Source organism: Neophocaena asiaeorientalis, unplaced genomic scaffold (assembly GCF_003031525.2).
Source record: "Neophocaena asiaeorientalis asiaeorientalis breed wild unplaced genomic scaffold, Neophocaena_asiaeorientalis_V1.1 scaffold298, whole genome shotgun sequence".
NCBI classification, from domain to species: domain Eukaryota; kingdom Metazoa; phylum Chordata; class Mammalia; order Artiodactyla; family Phocoenidae; genus Neophocaena; species Neophocaena asiaeorientalis.
Window position 1 is genome coordinate 230,490 of NW_020171997.1, and position 24,730 is coordinate 255,219.

The 24,730-nt window shown below is 40.4% G+C and overlaps 1 protein-coding gene across 2 annotated transcripts in view; it reads right to left on the reverse strand.

Moving 5' to 3' along the window:
- SHC4 (SHC adaptor protein 4) overlaps positions 1-24,730 on the reverse strand; it is a 129,704-nt gene that overhangs the window by 28,329 nt on the left and 76,645 nt on the right. For both annotated transcript variants that reach the window (XM_024748869.1, XM_024748859.1), the window contains exons 5-9: positions 21,882-21,935; positions 18,207-18,258; positions 8,252-8,375; positions 6,620-6,791; positions 4,420-4,480 (exon numbers count right to left, since the gene is read on the reverse strand). In XM_024748869.1, coding sequence (XP_024604637.1) covers positions 4,420-4,480; positions 6,620-6,791; positions 8,252-8,375; positions 18,207-18,258; positions 21,882-21,935 — 463 coding nt within the window. The remainder of the gene's footprint in view (positions 1-4,419; positions 4,481-6,619; positions 6,792-8,251; positions 8,376-18,206; positions 18,259-21,881; positions 21,936-24,730) is intronic.

Here is a 24,730-nt window from a genome sequence, read left to right on the forward strand (position 1 = left end):
CCAAAATAAAATGTAGGTCTCTGTTTACTTCCCTGTCTTCCCCTTGAGACCGAAAATTCCTTGAGTCCTGAGGAGAGGCTAGAACCCATTTTTCTGAGTATCTTCTTCATCTTCAATGCCTGGTATGAAGCAGATGCTCAAAAGGAAAATGTCAGCTGAATGAACAGATGACTGAATGTCTACCCAGTTTTCCTTTCTTAGCAAATGTGACCCCACCACGCTCTCAAGACCCCAAGTCAACCCTTAGCGCAGGGCGCTGACTCATCTGCCCCTCACAGAGCACTGGCATGAGCTGACCACATCAAGTTCACCATCCCACAGGGTTACACAAAAGCATCAATGTCTATACAGTCTCTCTTAAAAACTACCATTCCCTTTTCTCAAATGCACCATTATATCTAAGTCAGCAAAGTTGTCTTAAATTTAAAAAAACAAATAAACAAACTCACCCCATGCTGAAATTTAAAATCTTTCTAGGATAAAGTGTGTGGTTATTCAGAGCTTAACTACACATGCCAGCCATCATGCATTCCAAAAGTTCTTTGTGCAAAGTGTTACTCTGAGAAACTATCCAACCTGCCTAAGAGAAGATTTGTGGCAGAAAATAAATACATACACGGTGTATATACTGGAGGTACCAAAGTTTTTAAGTGCTAGCCCTTAGGGTCTGTGGGAATTTAACATCTTTTTGATTAAAAATATCAACATTTTCATTTTGACTTGAAGGTTGGGGAAACAGTATGCTATTTTGCTAATTATTTTTTTCCACAAGGGAATTTATTATTAAGGACAGGGATCTTTTACACATCTGGCAATAAATATAATTAACTCCTTCAACAGGAAGCCTACTGCAGTACTCATTATACACCAGAATTCAAATTTTAAGTCAATATTTGAATAAATGTCTTTGAATTAAAAAGCCAAAACTTGTTGAAAATGTTTGTATAGGTGTCTCTCAAATGCTTATGTGTGAATCTCTGGGAAAAGCCATAAAAACTGTCTATTTGCTATTTTGGCAACTGCTGTTAATTTGGTGACTGGTCATAAATTTCTGATCTTATTTATTTACTTATTTGGCTTCATCGGGTCTTAGTTGTGGCACGCAGGACCTTTGTTGCAGCATGCAGGATCTTGTGGCACGTGGGCTTCTCTAGTTGCAGCATGCGGGCTTCTCTAGCTGCGGCACGCAGGCTTTTCTCTAGTTGTGGTGTGCGGGCTCAGTAGTTGTGGCACGTGGGCTCAGTAGTTGCAGCACGCAGGCTTAGTTGCCCCATGGCATGTGGGATCTTAGTTCCCCAATCAGGGATCAAGCCCATCTTCCCTGCATTGGGAGGTGGATTCTTAACCACTGGGCCACCAGGGAGCCCTCAGATCACTTTTAAACACATACCCAAGTAGTCATAGGCAGGCCCCAAGATAGGAACCCCTGACTTCTGGGTGTCTGTGGATGAAAAGACACTGAGTTAGGAAAGTCCTTCCTGTCACAGCAGGAGGGACTTATACTTGTCACAGCCCCCGGAGCAGGGGTTGAGTCCTTCAATCCCTCTATGTGCTGAGTGGCTGAGGTCTGGGGAAATGGCTTCCTAGCACTCTGGTTCCCACTGGAAGTTAGAACCTGCTTTTCTAAGAAAACAATGCTGTAGCTCAGTGATTTTCGGGGGAAGAGGATATCCAGCTGGAGGGTTTTTTCCAAACTATAAACACCATCTCTCATCTCCCCGAGATTCTGAAAGGTTCCCAGCCATGAATTGTTACCTTATTGCCACCAAAAAGGAAGACAGTGTGCTGAAGCTCAGTATTGGTCCCAGACTCTTCCACAATTAGAGTATAACTGAAGAACAGATGCTTACAATAGAATATCCTATTGTTGTATTTGTCATTACAACATATACACTTAAGCTCCAGTATAGGAAACCAAATAGTAGAATATGGTCACTTGTCTAGGAGATAGCCAACATGGCTAAAATTAATTCTACGGAAAAATAGATTCCAGGCTCCAAATAAGTGTTTATTACAAAAGTCTGTTCTTGAGTTTGGATCTGATAGTGGCTTAGGGCATGTGTAAAGCATGAAAGAATAAGGGGTTACGTTGTTTGTTAATTTAAAGGAGAAATAAAACCAAGATAAACAGAAAGAACAAATTGGATTCTATGACAAGGTTATACTTACAAAAAGAAAAATCTTGAATAAAGTTGAAATAGTGTTGCTTTGAGGGGAAGGACACTTTAAAAATGTAAAATAAAAATCAAGGTGAAAGCTTCTGAGGAAAAAAAAAGAAAGGAGACCTTGCCCCTTTTCTCTGATGGTAGTGTCGTGATTTCGAACATTCAACATCATTCTAGAAATGTCGAGGATTCCTGTTCAGTGATTTCCCTTCAGAAGCTAGGTGGCTGAGGCCAGCGGGGCGTGCCATGACGACTGCTTAATGGGGAGGAGGGATGAGCTGTGGGAAAAGAGGTACTGGGGCAGGGCGAAACATTCTGGAGTTCCACAGGACTCTCTCCTAGATCCAAAACTCTCTCTCCCCCTCCATGTACCCTCTCAATGCAGTGATCTGGGAACTGGTCCTGGCACACTTAGGAATACCAGTACTCATTTATACTCTTTCTCTCCCTTCCCCTCCCACTTCCCTCTCTGTGCCTGGATAATTCCCACTCATCCTTCAGGTCTTAGTTTGGTTGTTACTTCTTTTGGGAGACCCTCTCTAGCCTCCCAGATTAAGTTAGGTTTCCCTGTTATTTGTTCCCGTAACATCCTGGGCTTTGAAACGCTCATCACATTTGTAAGCACTGGTTTAAGGTATGCCCTCTGGCTAAACTGCAAAAGACATGAATGCAATTGTGTCTCCATCCCTAGCACCCAGCTCAGGGCCCCACCCACAGGATGACCTGATATGATCACTGAGTGCATTGTTGGATAAATGAAGAACACAGAATGAGAAAAAACAGGATGTGGAGGCAGTTCAAAGTGAGCTTCAGCACAGGCAGAAAATGGATACAAGACTACAAAGCACATGTGGTATGTTCCTGACTATTAAATCCTAGGTTAGGAATCTCTAGGGTAAAGGAAAAGAGGAACGAAGGAAGGAACTGCAGCTCCTAGAGGACACAGTTTTAAAAAGACATTTACATTTGACACTAATTTGTTTTAGTCATATTATTAAGAATTCATTTGGAATTTTAAATTCCTTTAAAGAGTGGCATCGAATTTTAATTTCCTTCAAAAAGAACCAAGTTTTTAAAGAATTTAAAATACTGCCTCTGCTCACTACTCTGATTATTTTTGCAGGGTGGAGGAAAGTGGTAATCACAACCATACCAAGACCCTCATGTACCCCCACTGTATAAGAAATAATAAAATTCATGGGTTACACCGGCAAAATTCCATAAGAAATATGAAGATATCCTTGGAAGTGAGAAACTACCTTCTAGTTGGCAAGTGTCTGCTAATTTAATTTGAGTTCCGAAGTGTGGTTCTCCAACTCTATCCTCCACTGCGTTATTTACAATGTCCAGTTATCTCCCCCTCTAAAGCTGAAAAATTGTCCTTCCCAAAGAAATAAATACTTTCAACAATTTATAAGAATAAAATGACTAACTAGCAGTAGAATGTTTTTATGAAAATATATTTCCAACCTGAGAGTCTATGCCCTACATTTGTGTTGTGGAAAAGTTGTGCCTGATGTCAGTTATCACATGCAGTAATAAGACATTTAATGCCCTGGCAAGTACGGGGTGTATGAACCTCTAATTGGGACTCTCACATTTCAGATTTCTTTTTGTTCCCTTTGCCAAGCAGAAATAAAGGTTTTTTCTTAATCCTAATGGATCTGACAAGCATCAATTTTCATATTAGCTTATTGTCTGATATTCTTTGAAATGGAACTGCCTTGAGTTTTGAGTAGAGAAATCAGCTTTCCAGTAAGAGAGCTTTCATGATATCCAGGCAGTGAGGGACTTCCCTGGTGGCGCAGTGGTTGAGAGTCCGCCTGCCAATGCAGGGGACACAGGTTCGTGCCCCGGTCCGGGAAGATCCCACATGCCGTGCAGCGGCTGGGCCCGTGAGCCATGGCCGCTGAGCCTGCGCGTCTGGAGCCTGTGCTCCGCAACGGGAGAGGCCACAACAGTGAGAGGCCCGTGTACCGCATAAAAAAAAAAAAAAAGCACTGAAAGAATCCATAAAGCAGCATTGTAGTGTGGAAGAGTACACAGGAGCAGGGGAGAACCATAGCTTTTCAACTGACACACTTGTGGCATTCTGTGCTTCTCAGAATGTGGGAAGCCTGCAACTGAAGCATTACATGTTTGGTTATATACACCTGACTTTCCCATGAACTATTTAAGAGCAAGGGCCACACACGACCATATAACGTAGAAGAAATAAGGCGAGTGGCAGATGGGGAAGGGCAGTTGTACCTACCTATTGCCCTGCTTTGTTCTAGACAGTTCTCATACACACTGCTGCACTTGGAGTTTCCCGGCTGTATAAACAACAAATTGTGAAACATTTACAAACACAGTAAACGTTCATAAACTTTCAAAAAACACACAAAACACTAATAACGCTCCCAGCAGAATTTAGCAGACAACTCCATTTTCTGACACAGGAAGTGTCTGACAGGTGAGAAAAAGAAACTGAGATTTTGGACGGGGAGTATAGCCTCCTTTCCCAGTGCACTGTTTTGGAATTGCAGAGGTGGGTCTGATTAGGGTGGGGGAGGTCATAAATGTAAGGTCTATATCCTGAGGGTTATAGACCTCGGCTTGGGAGGTCACATTCCAGGATTCAGTCCAAGCTCAGCCAGAAAGTGTGATTTCCAGGACACTTATATAAACACTGGCCATTTAGCAAACCTCTATTTAACCGTGAACTGGCAGATTGGAGCCTCACTCTACTAAGGTTTGTGCCAGACCCACTTTTCATCCTTGAAAAATCTCATGCTATCAAAGGCTTCAATTATCCCATATACACACAGCTCTCTTCTGTAAGGGTATGGGATCTACTGATGCCTTTGAGAAGGGCAATGTCTTTGCTTTAGAAAGATTAACCCAGCAATACTATGCAAGAGGGTTTAAAGGAATGAAACTGGAGACAAGGAAGGGGCTTTCAGAATCATCTGGGCAAGTGAGGACCAGAACTTAGAAAGATGCAACAGGAATGAAAAAGGTTGGGTAGATTTAAGAGACCTTCATGGTAGGATCCTAAGTCTTGAAGACTGAGTTGATAAGTGTGAGAAAACAAAAGACTGTAGATCAGAGAAAGAATAGGAGTGCCATTAATAAACATGAGTACGTCAGGAGAGGGATCTAGCTTGGAGTCAAGGTAAAATGCTGAGTCTAATCTTGGTATAAACAAGCAATGAAATGCTTGTGGCATCACAGCTAGAGAGGTAGGTAATGGCTGAAGACAGAGAAGCTGGTGGAGTGTGTGCACAGGTGGCATGTCAGAGGAGAAACCAGGGCCAAGGGCAGAGCACTGGATAGGGATTCCACGGTGGTAAGGCTTGGGTTTGCAGGGGAGGGCATGCAAGAAAACAAGATATAAAAAGGAAAGATGTGGGCTTCCCTGGTGGCGCAGTGGTTGAGAATCTGCCTGCCGATGCAGGGGACACACTTACTTTGAAACGCATCAAAAATCAGATGGATTGATGGGTGATAGCTAACAACATAGGATGACAGGGCAAATAGAGTAGAATTATAATTGTAGAATCTAGGTGGTGAGTATATGAGTGTTCATGTGTAATTCTTTCAACTTTTTTGTAAGTTTGAATATACTCAATAAAATGTAAAATGTTAGAAAACATGAAAAAAGAAAGAAAAGCAGCAACTAGAGATGCAGAATGAGAATGACATGACAAAAATGTTTAGAAGCTAACAGAAGAGGTCTAATAAAAAAAGAGGCAGCCAACAGATATCACAGGCTATAGACAGATTCAGAATATTGAAGAAGGAAATAGATTTAACAATTAAACCGTTGGTGACCAAAAGAAAAGTTGGTGACCACTGTACAAGAAATTTCTATCAAGTTGTCAAGCAGAGTTCAGATTTTGGAAGCGTAGTGTGGATGTGAATGCAGAAATACAGGCAGTGTTTTCTAGAAGTTTGTGGGTGAAAGGAAGGTGAGAGAGAGGTAGGACATTATTAGATGAGTTGGAGGAGTCCGAGTTTATTTGCAGACAGAAGCGAAAGAACAAGTAGACAGACAGAGAATAAAGACTGAGACAGAGGTTGATGGACAGAACAAGGGCACAGAGTTGGTAAGAGGGGATGGGATCAGGAGCTCAGGGAGAAGATTAGCCATGGAGACAGTAGCTAAGGAAGAGAACCAAGGAGAACACAGGAAGACTTAGAGATGCGGAAGGGTGAAGCTGAAAATAACATGTTGGACCGTCCTTGTCTTCCCAATGAAGTAAGATGTGAGGTCACTTGCTGAGGATGAGGTTGGGGGATTGGGAGTAAAAATTATTGAGTACAGGTTCCGACAATGATTCACTCTCTGGCTCTGTACTGAGGAAGATGATACCTTCTCTAAACTAGCATTTGGTAATCCTCAAATTAAGCTCTCAGTGGTAAGGACAGAACTGCATTGTTAGTTCTAATAGCATTAAAATGTTACTTACCAAATAGCACAACTTTTCACACCGTATGGGGCAGTAAGCCATTTGTTCTGTGGTTTGAACTTTGATCCGTACATCTGAAACACCACCTGCAGGCGGCTGCTTGCCCGGGATTTCATTGTAATACTCACGATCTTCTCTCTCCTCAGCATGGTCATCAACGTGCACCTCCTCACTGTAAGGGAAAAAAGAATCCCCAAGAGGCTGGGTGGGAATTCAAATGCTGTAGGGGATGTAGAGTGATCAGAACCATGCAAATCGTCCTGAAAACATCTGGATGGAAGCAACCAGATGGCTGAATTGTTAGGTTTCTGTAGACAATTAAAGTGGGGTAAGCCAACAGAAAGTGCCAAGGGTGATGCTTTTGTGTCTCCTCTCAGTGATAAAATATATACATACACATATATATATGAACTCCCTGAATGTCAGTTGTTTTTGTCAATCGGATAAAAACACAAAGTTTTCCTGGATTTTTCCAGCACTCTCATTGTACCATTTTGGAAATGTTTTGCTCAAAGGAAATTTAAATATTGGGCAGTGGGCCTGGCCCAGTTTACTAAACCAAGATGAAAAAAATAGAAGGCTATGGCCAGCTAACTTGTCTGCACAAATCTGGAGTATATGAGATTCATAAAGAAATATTAGAACCATATGTGGCAAGTGGGGAGATTTGTGTAAACATGCATTGTTTTTAAAATTGAAACAGGGCAAAAAAAAAAAAAAACAGATTTTTCTTCCAAATTGGAATTAGGAAAAGTTTCTTATGAGAAAGAATAAATCAAGTCCATTTGAATTGAGCTGATTCCACTGACAACCCACACAGTTTTGTTGGGTTCATTACATGTCAACAAAATAACAGCACTAAGAGGTAAGTGCTACCCTAGGAAAAATTCAACAACAAGGCCTGCTGGTAGCCCCTCCCCTTTGCTACCCCAGACCACCTCATACAGGGAGATCTCCAAACCCGGTGTCTGTTGATACACAAAATGACAAATTAGGGGGGTTCCAGAAATGCATTTAAAAGTGTCCAAATATTTTATTTCTTGGGTGTGAATTCTGCAAGTCAGGGGCCTCACTGCATTCCACACGTGGTGGAGTCTGACAGGCCTGAAAAGGGTTCAGCTTTCATTGTGGACTAGACAGAACAACCAGATCCCTGGGTCATGTCATGTTCTACTCCTTCCACAGTCCGGCTGGAGCTGATCTATTTGCACTGCAAATGAACAAACTAATAGGAATTCCTGCCACAGACATTTGACTCTTATTATTTTGCTCTTCTTTCTTAATTTTTTTAACTGATCTGCAAGGGATGTGGGGTTGAAACAAACCTAAGAAATTTGTTCATGCTCATTGTATGACATTACCTAATTAATTCATAGCTCTGTATACCATCAGAGAAACAGGGTTGACCCCTTCTCACTTTTAGTGTTTCCTCTAATTCTATTTCAAAGCAAGAGGAAATACCTGAACAAATATGAATGGAAGAAAAATAGAAATGTCACTATTAGTTTGTACTGAAACTGTACCTATTTTTAAAAAAAATTGCTAAGTTCATTAGTCAATTTAAAATGCCACATGAATTTTAAAACAAAACAAAATATGATAAGTCAAATAATTATAGAACTCCTGGCTGACCTTTCAGAAGAAGTATTCAAAGAAGGATTTTTCAAATACTGTTTAAACCGGAGTTCAAAAGCCTGCCCTATGGTACTTATGACGTCTTGGGCCATTCCATTGCTGCATTCCAATATGTGGCAGGCTGCAAGAGGACACACAAAAAAATTACAATAAATTTTCAGTAAGAGAAGATTAGATAAGTTCAAAATACTCCCAGAACATGAACTGGTAATTGAGTAAAAGTAGGTTTATAAGCTCTCTTCAGCTCTGAAATGGCATACTTCATATTTCATATGCATCAAAGTGAAGAAACATTCATATCTGACAACTAAGTATCTCAAAACACTTACAAATTTGGGCCTGGAGGCAGGTATTTGGGGCCCACATTTTAATAAAGGCAGACTGATCTTGACTAATAATGTGACCCATGTTCAGTGTTAGCTCTAGAATTCAATACAGAAGATGCTTAGGGCAGCAACCTGACGGGAAGATGAGGTTTACAGCCTTGTCTTTGCATGGTACACTACAGATGACTGAGAAAGGGTAACTCTCTAAACCTCCCCCCACAAAACGGGGGATGAGCTACTGGTGAAGAGAGGGGCTTTAGAATACCCTTTCCTCTAGCCATCCCTTTTCCCTGTCATTGCTGCTAGAAAGCGGTGATGGTATGGTAATCCCTGTCTTTGAAATCCTATTAAAGGACTATCTCCAATAAACATCCAGACCAAGATTCCATGAAGCTGACATTACTAGAAGATATTAAAAATTTTATTAGACACTTTCTTTGAAAGACAGTTACTGGAAAGGGCTAGTTATCACTAGCAAATTAAAGAAATAAATTGTGGAGGGGGCAGCTGACGGAACATCACAAATGAACTGACACATCCGCTGCTGCTGCTTCTGTGTAAAAACCAGAGCTTGTGTTCAGGGACTATAAATTAATCTCCCCATCATAGGGAATATCAGTTGCCTTGGTTAGAGTATGGTGTTGTGCTTAGGGCCTTACAATACAAAACCTGAATTGAATTTGAAGTTTCCTCAGGATGGCTTAGAAAAGAGTCATAAGGATGACTTAAAGATATAGGCAATAAAGTCTCATGAGAAATTTTTAAAACGTATATTGGTTTGTATAGCCTGAAGAATTGAGGGATGAGGAAAAGCTTGATAATGGTTCAATATATACAAGAATGTTGTAAAAACTGTCAGCTATTCTCCGAGAATAGGAAAGGCTTAAGTGAGTACATAGCAAAATAGCTTAGATACCAGGGAAGCTGTGAGATGGTGGAACTGTGGAACCAACACTGCAACATTTTACTAAAAGGGATACCTGAGGAGAGGAGGATACCTGTCGTGACGGAATGATTTAACTGTGTTGACTTGGAAGCGTGATTTTAGGCTCTGCATTGTCTTGAAAAGGATTTTGTATTATTTAAAGTAAAAGAAAATTCATTCACTTCTAACTGAATTTGCAGAGCCTATAACAGTGGGTTAAGGTAGAACTTACAATGGTGTTTCCTAGCTTTATGCTGATATCATCTCAAGGAATCTCAGATAATTCTCATTTCAGAATTAGCTGAACATTTACTTAAAGAATTGATGTCTCTGAACTTTGGGAAGGGGTGTGTGTGTGTGTGTGCGCGTGCAGGGGGTGGCATCAGTAAATCAAACCATGCTAAGGTGTCAAATCTCCAAAAGGGTTAATTATCATTTCTTACAAGGCTGTCCCTTTAAAGCAGCAATTTGGATCTTGAAATAGACTTAGGAGCCAATTACAGTTCTGAAAACGCAATTAAGAATATCTATAAGTTAATATCCTTTTTACCAAAGGAAAATGTTTGGTCTGTCTTTAGACTGCCATTGTATATTGCCCCTTCTTTTTCTCTACACTAGCTTCACACAGGGACCAACACATAGAATGTGTTCTAAAAATACGTGAAGAATGAATAATTCTGATTTTTCTAATCACACCCATAATTCTACTGTGAGAAATTGTCTTCAATGTTACCATTGTGGGGCAGCATCTCACAACCAGTGAGTGGTACAGATGATTGCTTGGGACATTTGTGAAAATGGTCTCCTCTTTCGTCAGGCCTCATATCCTTAAACCTACAAAGCGCCCTTGGAGATGTGTCCTCTGGTGGAGCCAAAACAGTTGTGTTACGTTCTGAGAAGAAAAGGTAATTCACTTGAATTCTTTTCTTTTCATCCATAAATTCCTGGTCCAATTAAAAATGAAGTCAAGACCAGGAATCATATCAAAATGGAAACAATTTTTGTAATTTTATTTTCTCTTAGGATCAAGGAGATGTCTTGAGATAAAGATGGAAAAGATAACGAGAGAGGCAGGAAAAGGAAAGGAGGGAGGGAGGGAGGGAGGGAGGGAGGAAGACCAAAGTGTACCTCCCATGAGAGGGATGTGAGAACAAAGATGGCTGAAAAAACTCTGTGAAAAGATTCAGATCCCAGTTCAAGTTCTAATTATGCCACAATCTGTGTGAATAAGGTACTCTATAGCAAGGTCCTCACCTGCCAAGACAGGGCCCTGCGTGATCTCTGAATCCCTTCTTGCTTTATAGAAATCCTATCCTCCCTCAGTCGCAGTAGCTTAAACCCTCTGAGGTACAGGGCAAGGCACGTGGGCACAGGAATGAATGAATCAACCCACCCACTAAGTGTCCTCTACCACTTCTCACGTACTCCTAAAATGTTTTATTTCTTGCAACTTTGCTGACTCTGATACTTGAGGGTTTTGTCCTGTTCCTGGGCTGATGCTACCAACACACTTTCTGCTTTGCTCTGGATGACCTTATTGCTGTCATATTACTTTTTTTGGATTAAACAGAAAGAAAACACAGTGGTGCCTATCTCCATGAAAGAAACGACTGGACAAAAAGTCTGACCCTGTGCAGGTGTCCTGTGCAGCCTCACCAAGTTCAGGGAACACACACATTTTGATGGTGCTCTCGTTGCCACTCACATGCTGCTCTGTGAAAATGCTCTTTGTTCTTTTCTAGGTTGGTCATGAGCCAGAATAGGAATGGGTTTGCCCCCTTTCCCAGTGCTAGACCCATCTCCAAAAATTCAGATAAGCACCAGCTTAGCCAGGAATTTCCCAATCTTTAGCTAATGGGAAGGAAGAAAGACAGCATATAAAAAGTCCCAATTCCCCAAGAAAGGATTTGACTTTCCAGTGATGTGATAATTTTGCATGGAGGCCTGAGCCTTGATCTCCATATCTGGAATCAGAAACTCACCTGGGTTCTTTTCATCCTGCGTTGTAGCCAGATAGACCTACAATTCTATTCTTAGTATCAGGTACTGTACTAACTAAGATTTAAAAGAATCTTGGATTCTTATTCTTCTGTCGTTTTCATGTGGTTTCCTAATTGGATAGTCATGGACAAGAGGCTGAAAACAATTCTTCAAGAATAACAGGCCCTTCTTCATTGTTTTATATTTAAATGGACCAGTTTTATTGTTTTCGTTGCTCGTTTGCTTGTTGCTTTTGGTTTTTATCAGAAAATTAGAAATTCAAGAGTGCAGCTTCTCAGATCAACCACCAGATGGTGCTGTGGGACTGAAGCGCGGAGCCTACCACCCCTTAGGAAGAAACCAGCCTGAAGAAGCTAGCCTGCAGTCCAGTCCATAGTTTCAGAAAGTCACTAGGACCATAACGCATGTATTTTATAACCATAAACATAAATATACATAATTGGGTTAACTTAAATTGGTTTTACAGTGTTCTTTTGTTTTGTTTTGGTTTGTTTTGGGGGTTTTTTTTGCTTTCTTCAGAGACTCAGGACCATGGCCTTCCTATATCCAGGTAGTTCAGGTAAACTGGAACCTCTTCACAGACTAGATTCAGAGAAAATATTTAAGCCTTTCTGGACTGTACACATTTGGAGTAAGAAGTGAAGAGATTTCCTCATTTACAGCAATTACAGGGGCAGGCTGTATTAGTCACTAGGTAAACTCAAAACACTCTTACTGGAACTTACCTTTTCTACAGAAAAGGTCTTTTATAGAATAAGGAGTTCACTAAAGAGTCCTAGCCAAGATGGAAAAAGTGGCAGCTTCCCTGCCTTGAATGCACTAATGCTATAAGTGAATCAAGCAGATGGGAGACAGTGGGAGCATTCAGGATTATTAGCATGAAGCCTGGCTCCCCCCTGGCTCTCCTCATCCCTGAGGTCTGGCTCCTGCCTTGACCCATGCACTGACACACTGTGCTTCCCATGGTGACCAGTGGCCTGTCAACTGCTGGACTGAATGGCATTTTCTACCTCCATTGCCCTTAACTCTTCTTCAGTCTGAGACATTCCCAGGTTCTTCTCCCAGAGAAACTGCTCTTCGTGCATCTTAGCGGATACTCATCTCTTGGTCTTCTCCCACTCCCTGAGACCCTCAGCCTTCTTCTTTCTGGGTTCTTCCTTCAGTGATCTAGCTCACCCTTAGGGCTAAGAAGCTGCAGCTTTTCCAAACCTGCACCTGAAGGCCTGTCTCTCCTCAGGCCCCACAAACCTCTAGGCGTCTCCTTTCTACTGAACATTTTCCCCTGGATGAACCAAACTCACCAGGTAAGTTTACAACATTGTCTTTCTGATTTCACTGTTTTTTGTATTTATTCAAGGAATCAGAACATTCTTTTCTCTTTACTAATGTAATAAATATTCATTATAATAGTTTTAGAAAGTAGAAAGACTCTAGGAAATAAAAATTACATAAGTCTCACTATCCAGGAATAACTACATACTATTAACATTTTGGCATGTGTCTTTCCAGTCTTTTTTTCTATTACATCTTTACTGGAGTATAATTGCTTTAGTGTTGTGTTAGTTTCTGCTGTATAATACACTGAATCAGCTACATGTATACACATATCCCCATATCTCCTCCCTCTTGAGCCTCCCTCCCACCCTCCCTATCCCACCCCTCTAGGTGGTCACAAAGCACCGAGCTGATCTCCCTGTGCTATATGGAGCTGCTTCCCACTAGCTATCTATTTTACATTTGGTAGTGTATATATGTCCATGCCACTCTCTCACTTCATCCCAGCTTCCCCTTCCCCTTCCCCCACCTCTGTCCTCAAGTCTGTTTCTCTACGTCTGTGTCTTTATTCCTGTTCTGCCCCTAGGTTCAACAGAACCATTTTTTTTTTAGATTCCATATATATGTGTTAGCGTACGGTATTTGTTTTTCTCTTTCTGACTTACTTCACTCTGTATGACAGACTCTAGGTCCGTCCACCTCACTACAAATAACTCAATTTCGTTTCTTTTTATGGCTGAGTAATATTCCATTGTATATATGTGCCACATCTTGTCTTTCCTATCTTTTTTCCAAAAAGTTACCTGGAATCATACCATACGCATTGTTTCATAATCTGCTTTTTGTACTCAGTAACATTAATTGCTGCATGGTAGTACAGTCTATGGATTCATTTAAATAATTTGCTATTTATGAATACTGAATTTTCTTTTTCCTATTGTATCAATAACACATGACAGTGATCTTTACTGCTTAATCTTTGTGCATGGCTTATTTCCTTAGAAGTGAAGTTGCTGGTTCAAAAGTGTTTACCTTTTTTAAAGTCTGATGCAAATTGTCAGTTTGCTCTCTGAAACATTTGGATCTGCAGTGTTCAAGAGTTCCTACTACTCTAAATCACGTTTTACCTTTTATCAAGACAAAGTATGATATCTAATTATAATTTGTGTTTCTTTGATTACTAGTAAGGTTAAACTTTTTTTTTTTTAATGTTTCTTGGTGCCTTGTGTGCTCCAGACCTGGAGTCGGTCCAGGTACTTACTAGCTGGGTGAGCTTAGTAAAACCATCTTTTCTCAATTCCAGAGTTTGCTTCTACAAAAAAGGAGTAACATTAATACCTACCTCATAGGATCGTTGTGAGGTTGAAATGAGACCATGCAGACTAAATACTCTTGATAATGCCTGGCATGTGGTGAGCACGCAGTAAGTAACTTTCTTGTTCCTATTTCTCTATTGGATTGCTTTTCCTATTTGTAAAACTCCCTGTTTCTTTAGTGCACACCACTTCAGATCACTCAGGACAGTAATAATAATGGCTATCATTTATAGCATACTTACAATGAGCCAGGCACTGAGAGATTTGCATCGCATACAATATCTCATTAAATCCTCAGGATCATCTGATTTCTTTTTTTTTTTTAAATCAATGCTCGTATCTAAATAGCTCCCAAGTACTATTAGTTCACAATTTGGTCCAGACTGTCCCTTCTTCCCCCAGTGCAGTTTAAAGCATCATCACCCCTGCCCAGGACCAATGAGATGTCCTCCAAATTGGACTTTACAATTCCAGACTGCTTTCCTGCCCTCCAATATCACCTTTACAGATACAAAGGCCAGAAAAATTATCATTTTTTAATTTCAGTAGAATGGCAGAAGCCAGGATAAGTTTTTATAAAGCTCAAAATCTTCAATAGCTCCCAGTGACCTTTTGGCTGGCATTCAAAGCCTCCACAATCTCCCTACCTTTTCAGCCATGGCTCCCCTACTTCTATTCTTTGCTTTCCCTGCAATCCCACCTTTGCCCACCATCCAAACCCACAGCCCCAAGCTCTCACTGCACAGTTCTTCCACCTGCGCCTTTATTCACTTATTGCACAAAGCCTACCTGGGCACCTGCCAGGCTCCAGGCACTATTCCCTATGCTCCCCTACTTCTCCTGCACACCCTACAGCTTCTGTTTCTCTCCCCCGTGATGATGAGCCCATGGTGGCCAGGAATTATTTTTCTCCCACAACAATTACCTCAGCCCATTGTAAATTAGTATGTAATTAATAATTATTTGAGGACTCAAGAGCTGTGTTGGTACCTTTGTACAGAAATTAAAGTCCAGAGGCTCAGGTGAGGGGGAAGGATTTAACACTAGAGGGATGTGCAAGCAATGGGTATGTCGTGAACAGAGTGGCTTCTCGCAGAAGGCTTCCCAACCAAGATAAACAAGAGAAGGGGTAAGGGGACAAGAAAAGGAGTGATGAGGAGATACTAACTTTTTTGCCCAAGAAAATCACCATAGATTTCTAAGTCATCTAGCTACTCAACAGAACTGTTTCCCTAAAGAAGAAAGATGAGAAGAGACTGTAAAGGAAATGATGCTTTCCCCGTATTACCTCAGTTACTCCTCCCAATAACACCAGCAAGTAGATGTTATTTCTCCCACTTAAAGAAACTGAGGTTCAGGACGTGAAACAGCTTGGCTGAGGCCTATGGTGAGATGGGGGAAGAATTATGATTCCCACCCAGACTGTCTGACTCCAGCACCTTTCTTACTTCCTACACATGGGCTGGGGACTAAAAAAAGAAAACCTCTATTTGAACCATTTCTGAATCTATTCTCAACTCTCAAATCCCATCCATGAGCTCAGTCAATAGTTCTCATAAATGCCTTTGCAGAATCCGCAGGCCGGGATTCCCGTGGATCCCCTTCTAGCAACTCAGCTCTGATGAACTACTAGGACACCAGAACAGGAGATTTCAAAGTGAACAAGTTATGGAATTTAAGAAAAAAAAAATGTCATGAAGAACCTAGGGGTAAGACAGGAATAAAGACACAGACCTACTAGAGAATGGACTTGAGGATATGCGGAGGGGAAAGGGTGAGCTGTGACAAAGTGAGAGAGAGGCATGGACATATATACACTACCAAACGTAAACTAGATAGCTAGTGGGAAGCAGCCGCATAGCACAGGGATATCAGCTCGGTGCTTTGTGACCGCCTGGAGGGGTGGGATAGGGAGGGTGGGAGGGTGGGAGACGCAAGAGGGAAGAGATATGGGAACATATGTATAACTGATTCACTTTGTTATAAAGCAGAAACTAACACACCATTGTAAACCAATTATACTCCAATAAAGATGTAAAAAAAAAAAAATAGTGAACGAGTTGCATCGTATTTGCTCTGCCTCTCGTATTTCACTTAAGCAAGCAGGGAGATTTGCAAGCATGTGGATTCTGCTCACCATTAGCCTCAGCAAGGAGCAGAATCTTTGAACGCCTCCTGCTGTTTACTGAAGAGCAATGACATGCCTGAGATATTCAGTGACTGATGGAAAAGCTACTAAACATCTGGATTTCCTGATCTATTTGCTCTTCCTTTCACCCTGCCCTTTTCAGGTTGAGAGAAAGGGCTTTGTTGTTCAGAGACCTTCCCAAAAATAGCATACTTTTATTCTTTAGGGAAGCTCAGGCCTGATTAAAAGAGGTTGCTCTTCTGGTATCCTTTGTTGTGTTCTGTTCCTACTCCCCCCGTTTCCCCTTCACTAGTTCCTGTCTCTTCTATCTACTCTTTGAGTAATATCCATTGTCTCTTCTATCTACTCTTTGAGTAATATCCATTGTCTCTTCTATCTACTCTTTGAGTAATATCCATTCTTTATTATGTAGTTTAGAGTCTATTTTAATGCAGTATTGCACAGTACTTGTCACCTGTTCCTTCTTTCCGTCTCATCGAGCCATGTTCTCTTGGCCTGCATTTACTGAGAATCTACTCTGTGCCAGGTCCTATGCCAGCAGTTGGTCCTCATAATTTCATTTCTGACAATCACGATCGCTTCCAGATTGACCTCCCTCCCTCCCTGAATCCATCTACTGCATCCTGCTGCCAAACCAACCTTCCTAAATCTCTGTTTTATAAACAGCCTTCTCCACCCTTTGGCCCATAGGAATAAGTTCCTACTTATTAGCTCTCTCCTATCTGCCCTCTAGATGCCCTTTTGACTTTTTTCTCCTCCAAACACAATCGGCATTCTAGTGTTTTATTCACCTGTCCCCAGTACGCCACGCACATTTCCGCCTCTGTGTCTTTAGAGCTCTTTGAATTTCCAAATTCCACTCCATGTGTACTTAATAAATGTTTGGGGGGCAGACTCTACCCCTGCGGTGACAGGGGATGCTGCTCAATTCATAGGCTCTAATTAAGGAGGAGAAGCAACCGAACACTCATCCCTATGAGGAGTCTGAATGTCCCAGAGTTAGGAATGAGAAGCAACACTCTGCATGTCTGTCTGCAGGGGCTCAATGGCCTAACTTCAGGTCCCTGATCCAAAGTGTGGCTAGAAGGTGAGTTTCTTAGGTACCCTTGCCAAATCCTGGGATAAGACAACTAATCAACTCACCCTTCCATTCGCTCAGTCATTCAACAAAAATAGTTATGGAACATCACCTATGTGCAAGGCATTGTGATGAGTGCTTGGGAAACAACGGTGAATAAGATAAACAGGTTCCTGCCCTCCAGGAGCTTTCAGTAGAAAGGAAAGACACTAAACACATAAACAAGTGAGTAAAAGAAATAACAAAAGTGTGGGATGACTGTCAACAGAAGAGAAATAAAGTATTATGACACAGCAGGGTGGCATATACTACTGGAGATGGTAGTATATGAGTCAAAGAAGGTCTCTCTGAAGAAGAGACATTTAAACTGAGATCCAAAAGATGAGAAAATGCCAGACAGAGTGACATGCCAGGCTCCTGAACAGCAAGTGCACAGGCTCAATGCATATAAACACACACACACACACACACACACACACACACACACACACACACTTGCCAAGGCCACTGCAGGCCAATGACGTCACTGGTTTCGGTCTCAAGGGTAACTCATTTGTCCGCTGGGGATGTGGCAGCCAGCCCCGTCTATTATAACCAAAACAGCTTCTCTTTCGCTTATACAAATAGATGATAAGCCTTTTGGTTTATGGGATGTAAATGGCTCAAATGACTGGTGGGATTTAAATCCCACCTATATATTTTTTCTACTTTGCTCTGGTAACAGGGCTATTTATTTCAAACTCAGAGTTACTTAATATTTCTAGACCCCAGTATAGCATTCTAGTGACTCTCATCACTTTGCATATTGAAAATAATTGCTTGTTACTTTTTAAAGTTGGTATATACCAGCTCTTAAGAAAATCTAGAAGTTGCTTTCCATACCTCGTTGATTAACTGGATCTTTAGCTACGTAGGCAACATAGTCTGTAGTATCCTATAAAAAAGGGAAAATGATTGCATTTAAAATGAATGCATTGTTACTGTTGAATGATAAGAGTACATTTAGGATATGATACTCAGGCAAGGACCGATACTAAGGTTTCTGTTTAAAGAGCAAAGGAAAGCCATCCTAGAAGGGAACATAAACAAATATACACTATATATTTAGCAACTGTGTGTGGAGTCCACATTCTCTGCCCCTTGGGGAGAGAATTTGAAGATTAAAAATTTAGAGGCAGACCATGCCACTAAGAACAAAAGAGAATGCAGTAGGGAATAGGTTAGGACAAACATTCACCAAAAAATGGTTAGGAACTATAACTCTCCTGTGTTGAAAGTTGAAATACCAGGGGTTACGCAGTCACAAAGGTGTCACAGACTAGGATGTGGCACCATGATTTCCCTGCTGTCCAAACAGATACCACATACATCAGAAAATAAGTTGATTAAAGAGACATGGGTTTTATGGTTGTTAGCTTGCCTGTGTGCAGTGCAACTTACGGAATAAAAGGGCAAAAATACAAGGCACTTATTTGATCAATATACGGAAAGGAGAGATCATTTTTGAGAAAGAGAACCCGTGAAAAACCTAAGGAGTTCAAAAAGAGATGTGTTGCAAACTAGTGCTTACCAGTGGAGGAGGGGCAGGTGGGCAATACAGGGGTCAGGGAGTGAGAGGTACCAACTACTGGGTAGGATCAAGGATGTATGGTAAAACATGGGGAATAGAGCCAATATTTTGTAGTAAGTGTAAATGGACTTTACCTTTAAAAATTGTATAAAAATAAAAAACTTTAAAAGAAAGATAATAGCACCATTTAAACTTATGTTAAAAAAGAGAGACGTTGCTGGCTTTGGAAGAACAAATAAACAAAAAGCTACTTGGTAATTCTGACTTTTATTGAAAACAGTATGCTGATGAATAAGATTTTAATAATTAAAGATGCTTTTTGTTATCTCAGTTCTCAGGAAAAAAAATACACACAATGCCATTTGCAGATTGGAAGTATGACTCTCTAGAGGAAAGATGCAGTCAACTGGCAGGAAATAAAAGCCCATGTTTGTAATACCCTCAAGGACAATCACTTAATAACCCACAATGAATCATACAGGAAACAGATCTCAGGGCCAGCATAACTTGCCTTCAGTTATTTTAAAAAATAACACACACCTAAGTAAATCTCTCTTATGCAAAAAGACAAAAGATTTGAAATATCTTATAAATAAATAAGGTCGTATCTATGAGCTTTACATTATATAATTTAGAAGCAAAGCCACAACTGCCAGGGGCTTGGCTGCTCATTTTAAAGTTGAAGAGGTGGCATGATGCTAGCTATGCTGTCTGCTATATTAGTTGATGGGAAAGAGGTCATGGGGCCTCTCCAGACCTCAGTTTCCTCATCTTCAAGAGCCTCCAACATTCTCACAGTCCTAAAGTTCTATAACTGTAAATATCTAGGAGAATTTAAAGGATGTTAAAAGTAAAGCACAGATGGGGGGGGGAATCTAAGAAATATATTTAATTTTGACATACTCATAATGCATTCTTGAGATGAAGAAAGCATATACAGACACAGAAGCATTCCCAAGAACTGCCTTCAGGGCTGAAAGAAGGAAGACAAGTAAACTGTTTATGAGACGAGAGTAAAAGTGAGGGTGAGCAGCGTGGAGAGGTGAGAGGAACACCCAGTATTTTTGAAACTTTGGAGGGACAATGGTAGAAAGAATGGGTACTACATTGGGCCACGGAGACTTCTGGTTGCCTACCCCTTGGACCGTTATCTGATGTGAAGCTGTAAATTATCTCAGTGAGTGTCCTAAGAAAATACAGACATGTGTTAGCAGCAGTGGGGACAGTTATCACTCCGTGCCAGGCACTGTGCTAGCAGTTTACATGCGCCATTCCACTTAATTCTCACAGCACCTGAGGCAAGGGTGATCATTCCCCATTTTACAGATGAGGACCCTGAAGCTTAGAGTCTAAATAAGTCAAGTCTTATTTGACTCCAGAGCCTGGCACTCCACCATGCTACCTCCCTGACCTGAGGGTAGAACTTCACTTGGGGGACCTCTAATGCCAAGGCTTCTGGTCACTCCAGTTTTCTACTTAAAACCAGCAGGCTTTCTCTCCAGCTGCAGAGAGCACAAGGGTGCCACTCAATTCAGTAGGTACAAACTTTCCCACAGTGGCTACAATTCTTTCCTGTTTGTCTTTGTAGGGGCAGTGCTTTGGTTGGTCAAAAGAAATAAAGAACGGAAGGCACATAAAGACAGTCTAAAAAGAATTAGGATTCTGGAGAACTATGGTAGACACCATGCAGGGCATGCCTAGGGTAAAATAAAGATTTTCATACCAATTCTAAAATGACAGCAATCATTGAAACTTGAAAAGGAAAATTTAGGGCAAACAGCAATAATTATTTTTCACACTACTCTTATAGAACTCATTACTTTAAATTGCTTAAGGAAAGTATTCGAGTTCCTTCATGGATGGTTGAGTTATAATGGGTTAGGAAGAGAAGTAACAGACAATGTGGGCCTTTTCAGACTGGCAGTCAACCCTCTCTGCTACCAAACACATCCTTGGAGTCGCTGTTGAAGCCAGATTACAAGGCCAGATGGAGGGCGGATATAGAGGACCTGGGGATATGGAGGGCCCACAGTAAGTCATATGAAGATTTTTGACTTGGTGGAAGATTGGGGCCCCCAATCCCTGCATTGTTCAAGGGTCAACTCTATATTTCAAGGTACAAGAAAAATGTCACAATGTCACAGAGGAGCAAAACCCTCCTCCTCCTCCCTCAGTTTAAACAGATTTGTTTCTTGGTCAGTCACAGGCTTCCTGGCTTCAGTGACCCTCTCCTTTTGCTCTGGTCCACAGTGGATGCAGTTGGAGGTCAGGGAATGACCCTCCACTCTGCAAAGAAGGCTTGGAGGCACAGCACTGACTTAGTCCCGCACAATTCATGGGAAATGAGCATCACATGGCCTCTTGGTAGGGAGGAACTGCAAGTTTTCTCTCCCCAGCTCAGCGTTCCCTCCATGAGTTTCTGCAAACCTAGTTGCTCGTTTCGGATTAGATTTAGTTGCCTTGGTTGATGGCTAGAATGGCAAATAGGCTTCCCCTTGTATACCAAATCCAGCTGGTTAGTAGGATCTGCCTGGAACTCTGCGTTGAAAAGAATTCTGAGGGAGGACCGCCAAAACACATATGACATGCTTGTTTTTTATGAACTGGATATTATCTACAAGAAGCTTCTCAGATAATAACACAATGGAGTATTATAAATTCATCTACTAATCCAAATACTTAAAAAAAAATCAGTGACAGGAAATATTCTGTCAAAACCAAATTTTTGATTACCAGCTACATGTGGCTATTCACAAACTGTAATAAGATATTTGGAAACGACAGGTAGTGGCTAATATGCTTTACATGGAAGTTCTTTTAACTCTTATAAAAAGAACTTTTTTTTTTTTTTGCGGTACGCGGGCCTCCCACAGCTGAGGCCCCTCCCGCCGCGGAGCACAGGCTCCGGACGCGCAGGCCCAGCGGCCAACGGCCCACGGGCCCAGCCGCTCCGCGGCACAAAAGAACTTTTATGAATTCATACTTACCGGATCCCCTCCAGAAGCAAATGAAATAGACTGCATATGATGATTTGCAATAATCTGGAAAACATAAACAAATTAAACATGTATAATGCTAGAAACTAATTATACCTAGTTACACACCATCTAACAGTAACGTACATACATTGGCTTGTTTTGCTTTTGCCTGCTCGGCATGCCTTGGGAAACCACTCCACCCACTTTCTATAATAATCTCACTTAGACCATGAGGTTCAGGTGGGTTTGAGATGCCCATCTCACTACCCCTCTCCCTGCATCTGGATACATGATCCAGGCCTAGCCAATCAGAAAACACCATCCCGCTGGATACAGCAAAGTCAATCAACATCTTTGGGGAGGAACTGAGATGAATAATAGAATGCATCTCTTGTTTCGTCAGTTCAACCAATACATTCCCCCCATCCCTTTATGTTTTTAGGTACTTTTTCTATTTTATTTATTTAATTTTATATAAGTTAGTTTGAATTGAGTTTCAGTCATCTGCCACCAGAAGTATTCTTACTAAGGCACTACTATTAAGACTTCCGATATGAAGCAGGACAATCCAGGTGAACTGCGTTAGTCAGCCAAGAAGACTGTCTCTTTTACTTGAGATTCTAGGCTTGCTTATTTGGAAACCACAGTGCAACGACCAACTTGCAGAGATGTATCTGTCGTACTGTTTATTAAAACAACGATGCACCGATTGGCTAATCCTGTCTTCAGATTTGCTTACCAGAATCTACTGAAGCTGCTTACATATGGTGACCAAGAAATCCTACTCTTAGATGTATATCCAAAAGAACTGTGTAAACACGTACACCGAAAGATCTTCTCAATCAGGATAATCACTGCCCTGTTCACAATAGCCCCAAATTGGAAACAATCCCAATAATGATCATTGTGGTATTCAAACACGGGGCTACTACATGGCAACAATATATTTCTTGGGCAAAAAGAAGCCTGTCACAAAGATTGTATACTGCACAGTTGAATTTATATCAAGTTCAAACGCAGCAGGTATTTTATTCTGTTTGCGGTCAGGATAGTGGTGACTTTTGGTGCAAAGGAAGAGAAAGCAAGTGGTTTTCTAGAATCTTGCAAATGGTGTTCCTTGATCTGGGTAGTGGTTATACAAACATGTTCATTTTGTGATAATCAAGCTATACACTTATGATTTGTGCACTACCCTATATTTATGTTTTCTATATTTATGTTTCAGTTTAAAATGATCACTAAAAACAAAATCAATACACGGATTTCAGTGTCATTCCCATGTATTAGCAATAGCCAATTTGACACTGCATGGGGGAGAGGGGGAAGGTACATTTTACAAGAGAACCTAAGTATAAAACTAATAAGAATCACATAAGACTTTTTGGAAAACTTCATTGAAGGGTACAAATAAGACCTGAACAAGTAGAAAGACATATATCACCTTTATGGATGAGAAGACAATACCGTAAAGATGTCAATTCTCCCCCAATTTAATCTATAAATTCCATGCAATTCCAATAAAAATTCCACCAATGCCATTCAGGGAACTTTTCAAACTACTTCTAAAATTCACACTGGAAGAATAAATGTGCAAGAAGAGCTAAGGCAATTTTTTTAAAGAACAAAGAGACAAGATTTTCCTTATTATTAAGACATATTATAAAACTACAGAAATTCATTAGACTACAAAGTCTAAAAACAGATTGACACTTTTGTGGTTTTTTAGTCTATGAGAGATGTGGCACCAAATAGCAGACAAAAGGACGAGTGATTAAATTAGCGGAGGTGGCTGAATTAGCTACATATATGAAAAATATATATAAATAAATCCTGTCCTCATGCTATTTATAAATAAATGTTTGATCCATAAAAGATCTATACAAACATTAGAAGACAGATAAAAGATTATGCTTATGATTTCTGAGGTAGGTAAATCCATCTTAATAGAAAGAAAAAGACAGGAAAGAAACCCTTAGATTTGATTGCATGAAAACCCATTTTTAAACTTTTGCATAAGACCCCCAAAACAAGAAACAAGAGGGAGAATATATTTGTAACATGTGAAACAAAGTATTCACATACAGAGTTTATAAGAAATTCCTATATCAATAAGAAAAAGAAATAAACCCAAAATAAGACCATTTAATTTTCAGAGCTAATATTGATAGAAATGTTCGATAAACATATTGAAAGATAATCTCCAATAAATTAAGGCTATAAAAAATAAAACAAGACGGCATTAAATGGATAAAATTGTTAAAGTTCAACAAAATCATGTCTGGTAACGGTGTGGATATTCTCAGACACCGCTGGCTAGAGCTTAAATTTGTACAGCAACTTTGAGAGCAATTTGACATTCACTAAAAACCAAAGTATGCATACCCCAAAATTCCACCTTTGCACTTCTAGGTTTTTATTCTAGAAAAATACTGGCACATGTGGATGTTCAATTACGCATAGTTTATAATATCAAAATATAGAAAGTTATTTGTGCATAGTTAGGTCAACTACAGTATAGCTATACAAATAGAATAGTATGAAAAAATATATGTCTATGTATACTAACAGGTAAATCTTCAAGACATTGATGAGGGTTTTTTGTTTGTTTGCTTATTTTGTCAGTTGAAGACAATTATGTAAGACACGTAAAAAAAATAAGATTTTTTTCCACAAGGACATAAAGATTCATGTAAAAGTAAAGAAAAAGGGTTTAAAGAATACACACCAAACTGGTAACAGTGTACCTTTATCTCCTGCGAAATGCAATGGGACTATGTATTTCTTGTCTGTTTTTTTAAAGAACACCGATAATATGCTTATTTGTGAATTTAACTTTTTTTAAAATGAGAAAAACAGGA